This window comes from Podarcis pityusensis (assembly GCF_964106645.2).
Source record: "Podarcis pityusensis genome assembly, chromosome: 6".
NCBI lineage: Eukaryota > Metazoa > Chordata > Lepidosauria > Squamata > Lacertidae > Podarcis > Podarcis pityusensis.
In genome coordinates this window covers 30,263,893-30,281,171 of record NC_138030.1, presented here as the reverse complement: position 1 = coordinate 30,281,171, position 17,279 = coordinate 30,263,893, and the positions used below count along the sequence as shown (strand labels likewise).

At 42.5% G+C, this 17,279-nt stretch overlaps 1 protein-coding gene and 1 long non-coding RNA gene across 2 annotated transcripts in view; one reads left to right on the top strand and one right to left on the bottom strand.

The window, feature by feature from the left end:
- The window catches only part of LOC308479578 (deoxynucleoside triphosphate triphosphohydrolase SAMHD1-like), a 49,654-nt gene that overhangs the window by 16,377 nt on the left and 15,998 nt on the right, over positions 1 to 17,279 (top strand). The window contains exons 3-9 of the mRNA XM_081010296.1: positions 147 to 216; positions 603 to 763; positions 10,335 to 10,450; positions 12,287 to 12,357; positions 13,557 to 13,712; positions 14,760 to 14,860; positions 16,243 to 16,351. Coding sequence (XP_080866422.1) covers positions 147 to 216; positions 603 to 763; positions 10,335 to 10,450; positions 12,287 to 12,357; positions 13,557 to 13,712; positions 14,760 to 14,860; positions 16,243 to 16,351 — 784 coding nt within the window. The remainder of the gene's footprint in view (positions 1 to 146; positions 217 to 602; positions 764 to 10,334; positions 10,451 to 12,286; positions 12,358 to 13,556; positions 13,713 to 14,759; positions 14,861 to 16,242; positions 16,352 to 17,279) is intronic.
- On the bottom strand, positions 1,184 to 8,273 carry LOC308479586. The gene is made up of 2 exons (XR_013987742.1): positions 8,224 to 8,273; positions 1,184 to 1,386 (listed from the first exon to the last, which is right to left on the bottom strand). It is a non-coding gene; the product is annotated as an uncharacterized lncRNA (long non-coding RNA).

The window sequence follows — 17,279 nt, the reverse complement described above, 5'->3', positions numbered from 1 at the left end:
GTATTATGTTCCAGATCTTTTGAAGATCTTTTACTGAAAACTTTTTAAAATGCTTGCACTGAACAGTAGCAATTAACTTGATATTAGCGTCCACTACATTATTTAATAAAATATGGAATGGTCAACTTATACTTGATAACTTTCAGGACCGGAGTGAGACTGAATCTTCTGAATTGTCTGAGCAAACTGGGACAAGGGCATGTTGACATAATGAAGGTGAGAGAAGCATTTGCACTAATCTGAAAGCAATGTTAGTCTATTTTTGAAGGTGGTATTGAACTATCTGCTTTTTTTCTCGATTGGGGTCGGTTTTCCTTCTCCTAGATCAGCTACCTTCCCAGGTTGATGAGGTCCATCTGCCCCTCACTTCCCTCTACATCATGTGCAGTATCCACCTTCTTGACTGTTGGACCTATTGGTCTTGTCCGCTAAATCTGCTGGAGCTCATCTTGGCATACAGGGGCAGCCATATATGCTTTTTGTTATCCAGTGATTGTCCCAACTTTGTGTATAGCGAAAGCAAGTTAAAGCTAAAGCGTTTTCTTCTGCAACTTTTCATATATCATCTGCAATAGTTTTACATTTTGTTTTACATCTTCCAGGTATTTAATGACCCGATTCATGGTCACATTGAAATGCATCCCCTTCTTGTTCAGATCATTGACACACCTCAATTTCAGCGTCTAAGATACATCAAACAATTGGGTGGCGCTTACTATGTTTTCCCAGGAGCATCGCACAACCGTTTTGAACATTCCCTTGGGTAAGGCACAAGTTCTTTTTGCAGATCTCTGCTTTTCTTGAACTGGTATACGCCACCACTTAGATTACTGCAGACTGGCTGTGCCTCTGAACATGAGTAACTGCATTTTCATTGAATTCCACAGTAACCTATCGTAAAACAAAAACACTGCTACTTGTAACAGGGAGTCCTTGGAGCACACCACAATCGCCTAACCTTTAATCTCTTAGGTTCAGATCGGGGTCACAAGCAAGAGACTTCAAAGCAGGACATAGAAGCAAAATAGCAACCAGTAGGCCTGATCTTTATTGTTGCAACAAGACTTTCCACTACAGTGTGTTACGGAAAAATCTGGGTGCGGGGTTACTCTGCCACCCAGCTCATCGGACTAAGTCCGTGGGTCCCTGCGGAAGAAAATGAGCTCAGCCGGACGCAGGAGCAAACTGCAGAAGATCCAAGTTTATTGCGCAACAGGTTCAAGGCGAGATTGAACAGAGAGAAAGGGGTGACATGAACTTTTGAAATTTCCCTCCATGTCCCAGAATACAGTGCAAAATACATCCCAGTTACATCACGAATACATTAAGGAAAGGTTGGGTTACACAGATTACATCATGAATACATTAAGGAGAGGTTGGGTTACACTGGATTAACATATGGAGGAGGGAGGGGGGAATATGCAGAGCTGGAGATATGCGCAGATAAGCACATCCTGAGAAGACAATGGTCCATGTACGCATAGTCTGTCACCTGGCATTGCCCGAGGAAAGGTTTGGCAGAGTGATTTTGACAGGATTACTTGAGAGATTATGGAGGACAGGGGAGGGGTGATGGAGTCCTAGAGAAATTGAGCAAATATATTGTAGTGAAGAAGACATGCCCCCCCCCCTTCCGTAACAGTCCCCCATTCGGAGATAGATTTGCATTAAAGTTCTGTAAGAACTTGCAAATCTTTTCTCCGCACCCTAAATCTCGGTGAATGTAGGCGTTCCCTGTGAGTGGGAATACGCTCTAATGGAAAGGAGGTGGGTTGAGCAGGGCAGCAAAAGAGGGAGCAACACGGACGAATACAATGTACACGTGTGTTATATATATGCGCTAAATAATAACTTGGTATCTACCGTACCAGATGTGTGGGTTTATGCAAACCTGAAAGGGACTTGCAAGCCATGCCTCTTACGGTCATTTGCAAGTATAGCAGTGCAGATAGCTGGATATAGGGTATTATATAAAAGAACATCTGTTGTATTTTGTTACTAAATTACTTGTGGCACCCTAGCTCTTGGGAGAAACATTTTCAATAGTGGTGTATGCTTTACATTTAGCAGGAAGGTCTACTACTGACTGAAAAAAATGCAGTTTGCTTTTTTTTAGCCCCACCGTTTTTGTGTTTTCAGGTGCCAAGCTAGCTCCTTCTGTGGTCTCACACCGGCATAGTGGTACAGTAACACATCCTGTTGAATCCCCTCAGGGCTTTCAATTTACCATGTCGCCTGGCATTCACCATAGCTGGCACAGGTGCGGACCTCTCGTGAGGGAGAGGTCTTCGCCTTGGCCTTTAGCTATGGGATTTTTCATTATTGCAGGCTCTGGTCTCGCACTCATGGAAAGTTGTCCACTTGCTCTTAAAGGACCAAAAGCTAGTTGCAGCCTGGATACACGTGCCCAATTCCAGTAGAGTCCAATTTGAATTTATCTTGCCCCATGGTTCTCAACTTTTCAAAACCAATATGTTAAAACCAAAGCCATTCTTTAAGGGGGCATTTGTCCAAATGAGTCAATTTAACTCTATAAGGGACCATTCTTGCTACATCAAGGCATATACACGTTTCTTGTTATCAATAATAATATAACATATGGTAGTCGTGTCCTCAAATAAATAAATAAAATTTGGGACATGATCTACACCCAATTTCATCTGGCATCCTAATCAAACATCTCAAATAATAAGGAGCGTTGCTTCAAATCTACCTGATAAAATATGGTTCCGATAATAATACTTGGTTGTGGTTAGATTAATTTCACAGCTATACGGGAAAACCAAGATTAATAAGTAAATAAATACAGAACAATTGCTACTTGAAGACAGTACTGAATCTGCAAGAGATGCAGAGAAGTCATAGAAAAGATTTGAAATAGTTTTCTGGAACAGAAAGAAAGAAATAGTAAAAATCTGGGGACTTCATGTATAGGAAAACATTAAATACATAAATAAATAGGTAGGGAAGGTTGGACTCTGCAGAGTGCCAGGTGGGACAAGGAAATATGATCATCAGTTGACTTAATCTAAATATAGTGTGCTCTATTGGAAAGCATTGTAATATATGGGAATCCTCCATGAAAAACTTGGGTGTAAGCCATATCCTTCTGCTGTTCATAGTTATGTATCCTACATTATACAGAAACAATTACACACAGAAATTTTCTTTGTGGAGATAACACATTATCAGACACACTTCAGCATTCCTACATAATAACACATAATACACAAAACGTACAAAGTATTAATTCTACACTATATCTTGAGGCAATAATGTGATCTTGAGGCAATTCTTGCTGCTTTTACATGTATTTCCAAACTTGGCACAAGGGTATTTCCTTCAAAATCCAATTAGTCAGTTTCTCAAGTCTTTTATGGGAAGAAATTGTTGTGGCCACTGTGACGCATTGGCAGGTTGCTTAGCTGGTGAGGAGATGGTCTTAGTATTTTGGTCTCCCGCAAAGCATCCTTTGGAAATAGGCCTGTAGGATCTGAAGACATAATTAGTTGTTGTTTTTTTCTTTCTTTTCTTTTAAGGAGGAAGATAATAGTCAAGAAAGGAGAGAATATCCTAAAATTTTCTTCTTGGGAGGCTGTAAATACAAATTCATAGTTAAGCATTTTATCCATTTGAATATTATAATCATTTACATTTAATTTCCTTCACTTAGTTTGGCTGTGGAAGAAACGAAGGGACAAAACCTTTGTTAATTTGAACACAATTGGAAGTTGTTAAACATTTTGCTTATGTGGGTCCGAATTCTCTTCACTATCCTGTTTGAAAGGGAAATTTTTATTTCCTGTGAAAATCTCTGTCAGATTACCAGTCAGATGAAAACAAGCTTGACACAAAGGCATCAGATTTAGAAAAGAATTATTATTAAATATATTATCAAAACCACGCAGATTACTACTGGACTAAAAGAAATGGGAAAACAATGGGGAAAACTTAAAATTCACCATGTGCTATCCAATAAAAGAACTTCATGAAACTGACTTTCAACATGTGATGAACATGTCCCCAAAGTAAAACACACACACACAAAATGACCTATAAGGAACCAAAAATAAATAAATGGTAAGGCACACAATTAATAAGAAACTTGAAGTAACCTGAAGTAATCTGTTTTGGCATTCTAACATCCCAAATTATGTGACAACATCAGCTGTAATGTTAATAGTGGAATACTGGGAAATGAGTTAATACCAAGAAAAATGAATGGCAATTTAAAGTTGTGCAAGTACCTTGCACTAGCCAAAATGACAGAATTAAGAAATGCTCAGGCACAAAGGTAAACAAATACCATTCCACAAACAATGTTTGGTTGTGCTTCGATTAATTTCATATATATAATGGAAGAACTGATAAAACGAACTTAATAAAGGAAAACAGATTATTTGTAACCTAAAAAAATGTCAAAGCCACAAAGAGATAGAAGGAAATCAACTAATATAGCAGGGATTCAGACTTGTTTTGCTGAACAGAAAGAAAGTGACTGTTTGGCTTTAAGGGAAGAAAGACAAAAGGAAAACAAATGCAATTACTTTTATAGAGTATTTAAATCACTGTTTGCATCCCCTCATTATCATTTGTGCTGTGGGAGAAAAGAAAGGACACTCTGTTGAAAGGGAAAATTATTTCATGTGAGAGGTTTGTCAGGAAATGCTGTTCCTAAAATGCATAGGCATATACACATACACACACACAAAAAAAAACTGTTATAAAATTTAAATCCCATTGGGGGGGGAGAGACTACTCAGAAGAGGAACTCACAGTGGGAGTGCTTTGATATTTACCTGTGAAAAGAATTTGGCATGTCCAGTACTTAACTCTATTGTCTTAAGTAGCCCCTGGAGCAAAACACATTAAGGATGATTTCCCTCAATGGTTCCAAGTTTTACATAAGGAAATTTGTATAGGTTTCACGCTCTCCAAACCTTCTCTCTCCCCCCTCCTTTCTCTCGCTCTCTCTCTTTTTTTTTTAAAGCTGATCTAGCCTCTGTGCATGTGCAGAGTTCATGTCTCAGCAAACCTTTTATACCATTGAAAATGTTGCATCTTTTGGCTCAATTAGAATAAGGAAGGGAAAGGTAAGGAGTAGATTTTAAAAATAGGGTTAGATTTTAAAACAACAAAAAAGAGAAACTCAGCAATTTAAGTATTCACCAAAGCTAGCAATTTCAGCCTAAGCAACAGGAGTGCTTCCTTTATGTACAGGAAAGGGCTATCATTATTGGTCATTTTATCTGGTCATTCGCGGAACAATCAACCGCTCTCTTATTTATGAGTAAAAATGGCCAGAGAGTTAGAATTCATAGGATTTTTTAACATTCTCAGCCTTACCATTTGCAGACAAATTTTACTGCCCTTTATTTACAGGATGGATGGTCAAGGCTAATTCTACTTGATTATATGAATTTTTATGTGCTTAAACTTTTAATAGACTTTTAAGTTTGATTGTTTTTTTTTAAATAATAGACAAAATGATAAACACTGTAATCACTTAAATGCTTGATATTACCAGTTGGGCTTCACCTCTCACCTTTTAAAACTAAAGAGCAAAGCTAGGTTGAATTTCAACTCCATCACGTCACCAGAATTTAAGAAGTACCCTCCAATGCTTGCAGACACATGTCCTTCCACACAGCCACAAATCGGGAGAGTTGAAAGGGGACCCTGGGGTCATCTAGTCCAACCCTCCAAAATATAGGGTTCACAGCAAGATTTCGCAGCAAGATTTGTACTACCAAAGAGGCATACACATTTAAGTACAGATTTACAGCTGGGAAAGGAAACATCTATGCTCCTATCATGTACTAAGGAAGAGGAAAATAAAAGTACATAACTTTACACAGAACCCTTTTTGCAGATCTTGAGATAGTTTGAGTGAGTTTGAAATGATATTTAAGGAAGATTGAAGTGAACAGTTTTCGTAAGATAGGGAGAGGATCTCTTATAAAGCACAGTTAAAGCAGCCCTAGATTTGATTTTTTTTAAGGGAATACACAAGTGTTGCCCCCCTCCCCTCTTTGCAGTTTCCTTTAAAGGAAGCTTACTCGGGAGTAAATTTACCTGGCACAGAAGTAAGAAGGGAGAAAACAACTGAAAGAGGCAGAGTGAAACAAGGGGGAGGGGGGGCATTTTCTAACAAAAGAGGCCATGAAGTCTTATAGAGACTGATATCAGGAGCCTTACAATAACTCTTCTGTCCAACCAAATCAAAGTTAAAACTGGACTCAAATATTTTTTCTTAGAATGAACACCATACTTTTATAGGCATATGCTTAATGAAGTAACATACACTGCATTTTAGCTTGAGAGAGCAGTTGGCTCAACTAGGCTTTTGCAGCAGAAACATTAGGTTATCAGCACCTTCCAAAATAAGACTGTAGACTCACAATCTCAAAAGTTGGGGCAAAGCAAGAGGTGGGGTAAACATTTGCACACTTCATTCTCAATTTTCGTCTTATTTAGGACTGCTAAGATCCAGCATGGCTTCCTTAGATTTAAATTTTGAAGCAAGCTTGCAGTTTAAACTATGCACACTTAAGAAAGGCAGTCTGCCAGAGACAGAAGGAACAGACAACACACATAACAGACAACATGTAAACATACATATTCTCATATATGTATTAACAGACAACACACATAACAGACGACATGTAAACATATATATTCTCATCCTTTAGTTGGTTATTGCAAGGAGTTGGGCCACTACCTTTGGCTTCATTAAGTGAAATTAGTAGGAAGGTCCCACATGGTTTTATGAGCCTCCTTGCCTCTTCAAACACACCACCAGTTAATCAAACTGGTAGGGCTCATAACGCTTGGTCGACTGGGTACCCCTTTATAGATGCATGCGTTGCTGTTGTTGCTTTTTTGCTTTTTCCTTCTTTTTTGGGGGGGGGGTGTGTCTGGGATAGAGAAGGGGGAAAGAGAGGGGTTGATTAGGATTGGTATGTCTAGGGGTTTGGTATGCTTAGTACAGGGACGTATAGTAAAGAGGAGAAGGGGCTTCTAGTTGCCTGGCAACTTCCTTAGTGGGTTTTAGAGAGCTCTAGCTATCCGGTTCCTTGCGTTCCCTTTCCTATTTCCTTATTTCCTATTTCCTTATTTCCTTATTTCCTTATTTCCTATAACCTGGGGTCTCTTTCCACTCTGCCGGTCCTGCCCAATTCCTCATGGGCTATCCCTCCTGGCAACCTCCTACCTATCGTCACATCTCAGGAAAAGGGGCCCTACTGGACGCCCACGCCATGCGGTGCCAGCTCGGGTGATCCCTTGATAGAATTTCGAACTGAAAATCCCCCTTGCTTTTGGAAGCGGGCTCACGCACGATACACGTGTTACGTGGCACCGACCAGTGCGGCTGGGATTGGGATAGAAAGCCAGACCCCTTCCTGCCCCCTCCGTAAGGGCGCTCGGGAAGTTCAGAAGAAGAACTCCAGCCCCTTGCTTTCAACTGAGATGCCCGTTGCGGAGAGTCGGCTGTCTTTCCAAGCCGGGTCTCTCCGTCTTACTTTCGGGCTCCCAATTGGTGCGGCTGGCTGGAGATTTTAAGGAAAAGAGATAGAGCTCAGAACCCCCCTTTTGGGTTGAGCAGCGGTCCACGGTCTCTCTCACTAACCGGACCAAGAGAAAGGCAAGAAGGAGCGATAGAGAGGAGGGCAGAGAATTCAGTTGCCAGGAGATTCCACCCCCTTTCCCACCAGTGCACTGGATTTCTTTTCCTATACTCACGCGTCTTCAACGTTGATCCCGGGATCGATGAATAAGCCGGCTGGATCCCTCTTTTGCTCCCCGGCTGAACTCCTAGGGCTTTCGATTACCGCCCGGAAGATGGCTGGGGGTCCAAAAGGATCTTCCCAGGCAAAATGGCCCGGAGCCGGCTGAAGATTTCGGGGCCCCCAGTCAGCAGCTCGGGAGAACCGCAAGCCCCACGTTGCGGCGCCAACTGTTACGGAAAAATCTGGGTGCGGGGTTACTCTGCCACCCAGCTCATCGGACTAAGTCCGTGGGTCCCTGCGGAAGAAAATGAGCTCAGCCGGACGCAGGAGCAAACTGCAGTAGATCCAAGTTTATTGCGCAACAGGTTCAAGGCGAGATTGAACAGAGAGAAAGGGGTGACATGAACTTTTGAAATTTCCCTCCATGTCCCAGAATACAGTGCAAAATACATCCCAGTTACATCACGAATACATTAAGGAAAGGTTGGGTTACACAGATTACATCATGAATACATTAAGGAGAGGTTGGGTTACACTGGATTAACATATGGAGGAGGGAGGGGGGAATATGCAGAGCTGGAGATATGCGCAGATAAGCACATCCTGAGAAGACAATGGTCCATGTACGCATAGTCTGTCACCTGGCATTGCCCGAGGAAAGGTTTGGCAGAGTGATTTTGACAGGATTACTTGAGAGATTATGGAGGACAGGGGAGGGGTGATGGAGTCCTAGAGAAATTGAGCAAATATATTGTAGTGAAGAAGACATGCCCCCCCCCCTTCCGTAACAAGTGGTACCTCGGGTTAAGTACTTAATTTGTTCCTGAGGTCCGTACTTAACCTGAAACTGTTCTTAACCTGAAGCACCACTTTAGCTAATGGGGCCTCCTGCTGCTGCTGCACCGCCGGAGCACGATTTCTGTTCTCATCCTGAAGCAAAGTTCTTAACCTGAAGCACTATTTCTGGGTTAGCGGAATCTGTAACCTGAAGCGTATGTAACCCGAGATACCACTGTACTACAAAGATGAAGCAGCGAGAAGCCCTGATCAGTGGGTTACATCAGTATTTCAAAGTTTCCCATAATACATATTGGGATACATCACTGTCCCTGTCACTCAAATATAGTCTTTCACACTTACTCCAACACAGTACAAAGGAGAGTATTTAAAGTTTCCAGGTCCCTGAGTCAAGTCAAATACACCCCTTTGTCTTGAGGCTTCATCCCACTATGGGGTGGTTAGGCATTGTGATTGAGATGATTATCTGTCTGAAACCCTTGGGGCAGAATATCACCAGTCATGACTCCTTGGGAAGGCCCTGCAGACTCACTTCATTTATTATGAATTTCTAAAGTTAGCCCATTGAGCCAGTCCATAGATAGAGGCTTCATTAGGGAAAGCGCACCTTGGTTTTAGAACGGTTTCAGTTGAAGAAAGAACTTCCAGAACAGATTAAGTTCATAAACCAAGGTACCACTGTATGTTGCTGTTTTCTCTTAACACTAGAGGATTTCGTTTGACAGGTGAAAGGCAGGGAAATGTGTGAGTGAATGGTTTGTTAATGTCTCTGCCTGTGGGGGGGGGGAGGTCTCTCACTCCCCTTCCAATTTCCTAGTAACATACTTCCATATCTTTAAAAGTTAGAAGTGCCCTTCATCTCATATGCTGGTGTGTTCAATATTTGGTTTCATGGGGCTGTAGGCTCACCAAACCCAAAGTCAACTAATAAGCAGATTTTCCGACACTGAGTTTTCCCACTAAAACTCATGGATGAAAAGAAATGCTATTTGCTTAGACAGAGCTGTTTTCTTCCTTCCTTCCTTCCTTCCTTCCTTCCTTCCTTCCTTCCTTCCTTCCTTTGAATGTACTTCACTGGCGGATAGAGAGGTTTGCTGATGTGGAATTCTTCCTTACCATCCCAAGTGACTGTAACTTAAAAAATAAATTAAAAAAAGGCAGCATTTTATGAAATTTGCAGGCATAGTAAGAGAGGAAGTTTAGTTGCATTTCCTCCCCTAGCTTATTTTAAGCAATTTCAGCCGAAGAGATGTTTTTTTCTCCAGTCTTACTAAGCACTAAGCATCACAGCACTGAAATCAGAGATGGGCCACAGCCTGCCTTTTAAGAGTACAAAGCAGCTTCACCCCCTCACTCCAGTGCTGGTGGGGGTGGGGAAAGGCTGGCTTTTAACTTCCACAGATCCTTCTCTGCAGAGTAAAAAAGCAGCCTTCATGGTCATTCTACCCTAGTGCTGGGAATGCTGATTTTGTATGTGTGCACATTTATACATGCATGTTTGTGTGAGTGTATGCTTGAGTTTTGGACTGCATGTGTGAGAGAATGAAAATGTGTGCTATGTCCTGTATGTCAAGTGAATGTGGGTGGTATGTGTGCATACATTGGTCAAAGCCATCACTGGCATGTGGGCCTTGGAGATGTGGCTGACCAGCAATGTGGTCCTTGGACCAACCTTGCTCTATAGGTTTACAATTCATGAGCTGAGTATGTTTAGTGGTATTTCACAATATATAATGTGGGGCAAGTTTTTATTTTATTTATAAACCAAAGAACTGGAGAACTGAACCTTTTGCCTTCTTGCAACAGGGTCTGCCATCTAGCAGGCTGTTTGATCGAGGCACTGCAGAAGCGACAACCAGAGTTGGACATCAACCATAGGGATATTTTGTGTGTTCAGATCGCTGGTCTTTGTCATGATTTGGGTAAGCCACTTCCCAAATATATTAATGAAGTGATTGATGCATGCTAGGTAAATAAAAGTACTATGCCATTCTAAAATATTTAGATAGGAGCTGGATTTGGGCAGGTGATTTTTGCTGTGAAGTATTGGTTTAAACTTTTAAGTTTCTAAACTAAGGACAAGATTAACCTAACCAGCCCTGTCCGTGGAAGGCCTGCTCAAGATCTTCCTCTTGTGCAACAGACCTGCCCCTCCTTTCTTTCCCCACATATCTCCCCACCACAAAAAAGCATTGGCTCTGGAGGAGTTGGGAGAACCCCCATAACAGTGCATGAAGGAGGAGGCATCATTCTTTCTGGCTAGCTGGAATCTTGCACAAATATAATGTTTGGAAGAGTATGGCACTGAATTTTATCCTAGGATATTTGCAGAACAGCGTCCTCTTGTTTGAACTGCCATGTGCTCTTTGAACATGTTCCATCTCCAGCTGAGGTGATGTGTGAGAAGGCCTTCTCAGTGGTACCACCCAGGTCCTGCAACAAATTACCCTCAGAGGTTTGGTTGACTTCCTCTCTCTCTGTTTTCTAGGGCCAATAGGAAACAATAATATTCCAGTGGGAATTTGCTTAGAATTCTTAGAAATTTTACCTACTCCATGTTTATATTTTGTTTTTATATTTTTTGTGTGGTTATTAGAAACTCTGGGGGAAGCACAAAGGGTAGCCTGGTCTAATGGACTGAAAGTTGAGTCTTTGGCTTGGTATTACAAAATGGTTTTATTATGGTTAAAAAAAATACCGTATTTTTCGTTCCATAGGACGCTTCGTTCCATAGGACGCACCTACTTTTTTGGGGGGGAAATAAAGGAAATTTTTTTTCCTTTATTTCCCCCCCAAAACCAGGTCGGGGAACAGTGGGATGGCAGCGCTGCGCCTCCCCGTTGTCCCCCGAGCTTGTGAGGCTGGCCCATGTCTGCCCGGCGTGAGGGGCGCTCTGCTTCAGGCGGCAGGCTGCAGACACCTGCGCGAAGCACAGGGCGTCCTCCGGAGGGCGCCCCGTGCTCCGCGCTGCAGGCTGCCGCCCGCAAGCCTTGCGCTCCCAGGGGGAGATCCCCCAGGTGCGCAAGGCTTGCCGACACCTGCGCGAAGCACGGGACGTCCTCCGGAGGGCGCCCCGTGCTCCGCGCTGCAGGCTGCCGCCCACAAGCCGTGCGCGCCCAGGGGGGATCTCCCCCCGGGCGCGCAAGGCTTGCCAACACCTGCGCGAAGCACGGGGCGTCCTCCGGAGGGCGCCCCGTGCTCCGCGCTGCAGGCTGCCGCCCGCAAGCCTTGCGCTCCCGGGGGAGATCCCCCGGGTGCGCAAGGCTTGCCGACACCTGCGCGAAGCACGGGGCGTCCTCCGGAGGGCGCCCCATGCTCCGCGCTGCAGGCTGCCGCCCGCAAGCCGTGCGCGCCCAGGGGGGATCTCCCCCCGGGCGCGCAAGGCTTGCCGACACCTGCGCGAAGCACGGGGCGTCCTCCGGAGGGCGCCCCGTGCTGCAGGCTGCTGCCCGCAAGCCCTGCGTGCCCGGGGGAACTCCCCCCGGGTGCGCAAGGCTTGCAGATAGCTTCCTGGAGCCTGGAGAGCGAGAGGTGTCGGTGCGCACCGACGCCTCTCGCTCTCCAGGCTTCAGCGAAAGCCTGCATTCGCCCCATAGGACGCACACACATTTCCCCTTCATTTTTGGAGGGGAAAATGTGCGTCCTATAGAGCGAAAAATACGGTACTGAAGATGTGTGTCTGTGCATCTGTCCACACACACGCATGCATACACACAAACATTTGCCACACAAATGAATTGCATAATTCTTACTTTCAGGTCATGGACCATTTTCACACATGTATGATCGAAGGTTCATCCCTCTTGTTTGTCCAGGAACTGCATGGAAGGTGGGTATGCAACCAGTAATTACTGCTTTCTTTTTTTAAGGGAAAGCTGCCTTGCCTAAAAATATGTTAACCACATTTAACAATTATAGTGTTTTATAGTGAAAGTACCCAGACATTTTCTGAAGTTTTTTTGTTTTTTTTTAAAGTTACCATATTGGTGAAATATAGTCACTAAAATTCCTACTGTTTGCCACTCTCTTCTGCCTTAGTCAGACCCCATCTGGAGCACTGTGTCTAGTTCTGGGGGTTGAGGGAGTTGGGTATGTTTAGCCTGGAGAAGTGGAGACTGAGAGACAGTATGATAGCCATCTTTAATTAACTGAATAGCTGTCACATGGGACATGGAGCAAGTTTGATTTCTGTTGCTTTAGTGGGTCGGACCTGAACCATTTGATTCAAATTACAAGAAAGAAGATTCTGACTAAACATGGAATGGACTCACTCAGAAAGTGGTGAAGTTCATTGGAGGTTTCTAAACGGGTTGGATGACCATCTGTCGGTGATTGTTGTGCCGGGCACCATCATATTCTGATTCTCCTCACAATTGTTTACCTGCTTTGCAAGGAGTTGGAATAGATGGCCCGTGGGGGTCCCTTCAATTCTATTAATTTTCTCAGTCCTTTCTTCTCAGAGATTATGTTCCATTAACGTTTCTAGGGTCTTCTTTCAGTGGCTTCTCTGCTTCATTTGCTGTTCTAAGTACCTTTCTATTTTCAGCCATCTCAGGTTATTGAACATTCCATTGCTTATCAGGAATTTAGCAGTGATTTAGCAGCTGAGCTGAGCTGCAGCAAGAATGTGAAACTAGGAAACAACTCTTCTCCCACCACTGCTGCAGCAGTGGGAGATCCAGCATTATGCTTGAATGAGGGAACCTGATTTAAAGAAACTCTGGCTTGTTTAACAGGCTAGTTAAATTTGCTTTTTGTGGCACTTTAAATATTTTGTTTTAAACCAGGATCCCTGGAAAAAATCTGACGTTAAGCTGGGATTTTGCAGAAGTGAAAATGAACTCTGTTCAAGCTCCTGTGAGGGGAGCAGGAGCACACACACACACACACAATGCTTTGCTTCAGGCTCATCCACCTGACATTAAACCATGGCGTAATGTTGTCTTAATGTTTTTGTATACGGTTATGATGGCTTGTTTTGACAGCATATGCTTTGATTAATAATAATTAAAACTTCCTTTTTTGTAGCATGAAGATGCTTCTGTTAAGATGTTTGAACACTTGATTGATTCCAATGATCTAAGACTAGTCTTGGAGTATTATGGTCTCAAGCCGGATGAAGATATAGACTTTATCAAAGAGCAGATAGCAGGACCCATTAAGACTGAAAAAAGCAGTAGTTCAGTAAGTCTTGTTCTCTGTCTTACTTCTGCTTTGTAAATACTGTGCAATTTAATAGAATATAATGCTTAATAGCATTATCTTTTCTGAAGAAAAATTGACAGGTGTTGCATGTGGGAGATTCATTATTTTTTGTGAACCATTGGTTGTTGAGCTTTTTATAGATCTTGAAGAAATTCTGTGCATGTCTATGCAGATATAAGTATTGCTGAGTAAGCTTGCAAAAGACAGAGGTGCATCTAATGGTTCCATTCCTTTTGGATGAAGGGAATATTTGCAAGTGACACAATAAGAGGTCACCTTGCAGGCACTTCATTTGCTTATCCTGATATTTGGATGAAAGTGAATCTTTATTCAATAAATATTTTTCTGTGAACATCTTTTAAAGAGTGATGTACAAGTATAAAAATTGCAGCCACCAAAACAATGCAAAATATGTTAAAAACAGCCAAACTTTTTAATCACCTTTAAAAGCCACCACAGAAGCAAGCACACTATAAATCAAATAGTAATACTGTTTTTGCAGCCCAGTTCAAATTAACTGTTAAAAGTGACTGAGGGAAAAATGGGTTTCCAGGGTCGGATTCAAAATATAAAGCTGGAGTTTGCCTAATATCACATGGAATTGAATTTCCTAAATGTGCTGCTGTGGCCAACAATGTCCTGTTCCGTGTGCTTGCCAATCTGATTGAAACCAGTTGTCCAGGAAGGAGTAGTACTACTTAGACCCAAACCAGACAATTGACTGATAAGAATACCATGGTCAACAGTTCAGGAGAACCAATAGGGCTGTGCTCCTTGCATTCATATTCCAGTGTAAGTTAATTACCTGGCTAGCCAAGGTTGTTTCCATCACAAAACTAGGCTGTGATTATTAGCTCCACCAATTTTTATCTCTTATTAGTAAAGTATTGGCAGGTATCAATTAATCTGTTCCAGCATGTGCAAAGAGTTCTTAGAACCCTGCTTCCTTGCCAGTTTGGTGCTCAGAGTAGATTGCTTTATTGTAATGTATTATTTGCTTTTGGGTATTTCCACCCCTTTCTCCAGTGGCCTTACCGTGGGCGACCTGAAGAAAAAGGCTTTCTTTATGAGATAGTGGCCAACAAAACAAGTGGCATCGATGTTGATAAATGGGATTACTTTGCCAGGTATGGACCTTGCTCATTTTAAAGCATTTGGAAGATTTATTTTATAGATAAACAATACTGGGAATATTTTACCTATAGACAAACCAATTAGTGGAATATCCTATTGGTCCAAGTTAAATGGGATATCTATCTTATCATTAAAAACTCTTTATCTTTAAATACTGTATGGTGTCATACCATATAAACCGTATGCTTTTTGGTTAACCCTGTATTTTGTTATATTGAAAACTAATAAAAATACATGAAAAAATATTTCTAAGTGAGAAAGCCATATATACAGTGTGAGCAGGATATAGACTATGAATGAGGAACCTGTGGCACTCCAGATGGTGTACTCTAGCTCCCATCAACCTCAGCCAGGATGGGCAATGGTTGGGGATGGTTCAGCAACACCTGGAGCACCCAGGTCCCCCACCTCTCATATAGAGAGATACCTAGCCCAGGTATTTCTCTGTGTACATGTACTCCATGTACTTTCTATGATTTTATTCTATGGTCTTGTGTTGTTGTAAGCCGCTGTGATATATTTTTTTGATGCAGGGCATATGAATATTTTTATAAATAAATTCAGTATCTATATGCAGCTGCTGGGGGTGACCTCTACAAGATTTGGGGCAAGGCAGCACCATATGCTGATGATACCCAGCTGTTTCTCTGTAACATATGAACCAAGAGAAGTCGTGCATGTTTTAAACCAGTGCCTGGGCTAGATGAGGGCTGGATGGAAACCCTATGGATGGGCTGTTCAGCAGTTCTGAGGGGTTTGCATTCCCTCTGAGGGTTGTAGTCTGGGGGTGCTCCTAGATCCATTGCTGTCACTAGAGACTCAAGTGACCTCAGTGGCTCATTTTTGTTGTTTTTATGGAAACCACTTGGAGATTTTCACTGTCTTAAGCACTTTAAATAACATTTAGCAATATTTCTCTAACTAAACAGTGACTTCGTTCTCTGGTTTAAGGCTCTTGGTTTTTCCAGGAGAGTTGTAAGCCAAGCTATGGCTTAGTGCAGCAGAACAGCCAGGGAGGAGCAAAGCAGCCGCAGGTTCATGCTAAACCATAATTTGTCTGAAGATAATTGCAGTTGCTATTATGGATGTGTGTCTGGAGATTGTATATCTGTATTTTAGGAATGTGAAAAAAATAGAACCCTTTGGCAATTGATTTTTAAATTATTAATACATTGAGTAAATTGCTGGATATAGAGTCTCAAAGAATCCCCTGAGAGTCCTTTTACATTATTTAAAGGTGAGGCCCCCAGTGGAGACATCTTCCTGATCCCTCCCCCTAATTTTAAAATGCCCCCTCCCTTTTCCTTGGTCCATGCAACTCCTCAATTTGTAATTGAATGACCTTACCTCCTGCCTGTTTCTGGAATATATTTAGGGATTGTCACCATCTTGGAATACAGAACAACTTTGATCACGTACGCTTCATTAAATTTGCTCGTGTCTGTGAATTTGAGGGAAAGAAGCATATTTGTACCCGTGACAAGGTAAGCTTTCTTGAGGAAAGTAGAGAATGCCAACTAAAATAGTGTTGGCAGCTTGAAAAACTCGCCGTCAAATTTTTGTCTATTTCGTTCTTCTATCCCCCCCCTTTCAGGGAGCTCAAGGAAACACTGTCTCATTTTGCTGTCACTCAGTGTTGAGAGGTAAATTAACCTGAAAGCTAATGTTTACACAAAGCCACCCAGTGACCTTTATGACTGTGGGTATAATGAGTCCAGATGGAGATAAACTTGCAGTCTGCTAGTGCTGCATAAATTGAGAAGTGCACCTCCAAGTGAATAGGAGACAGTGCAATATATGTTTTCTCTGCTGTTTGAGAACAGAAAGTTTGAGGGAAAAACTGAATTTTGGGAGCATGGGGTATTGGCCAAGCCATTACCTTTCATCTCAACCAGCCTCACTACATGTAGGGAGTATATAGGCTTACTATAGCATATGGTTGACCATGTGGTGATGGGTTGGAGTTGGGCCATAAATTAGAACATAAAAAGAACCCTGCTGTTGAAAAGTACATTGAATTCAACCTTGCGTTCTTGCCATAGCCAGCCAGATGCCTGTGGCTGGCCCACAAGGAGGACATGAGCAGAACAACATTCTCCTGCTTGTCATAAGCAGAAACTGGTTTTTAGAGGCATAACTGCTTCTGATAATGGAGTTAATATAGCCATCATGACTATAGGTTTAGAGACAGTGGGTAGGGAAGGTTTGGGTTATCATGGAAGGCAGGTACAAATCGTTGCAGTCTATTCTCTCTAGTTCCCTGGTCTGTGCAAGTCAAGTCGCAAGCAAGGCAGAGTGCTTAAAAGCTTCACTCCGGCTCTGCTTAGCGTTGCCCATTGCAAAATGAGCTTTTAAGATATGCTTTGTTTGCTGGGCAAGGCCCACTCAGCATACGGGCTGTGCAAGGTTCTG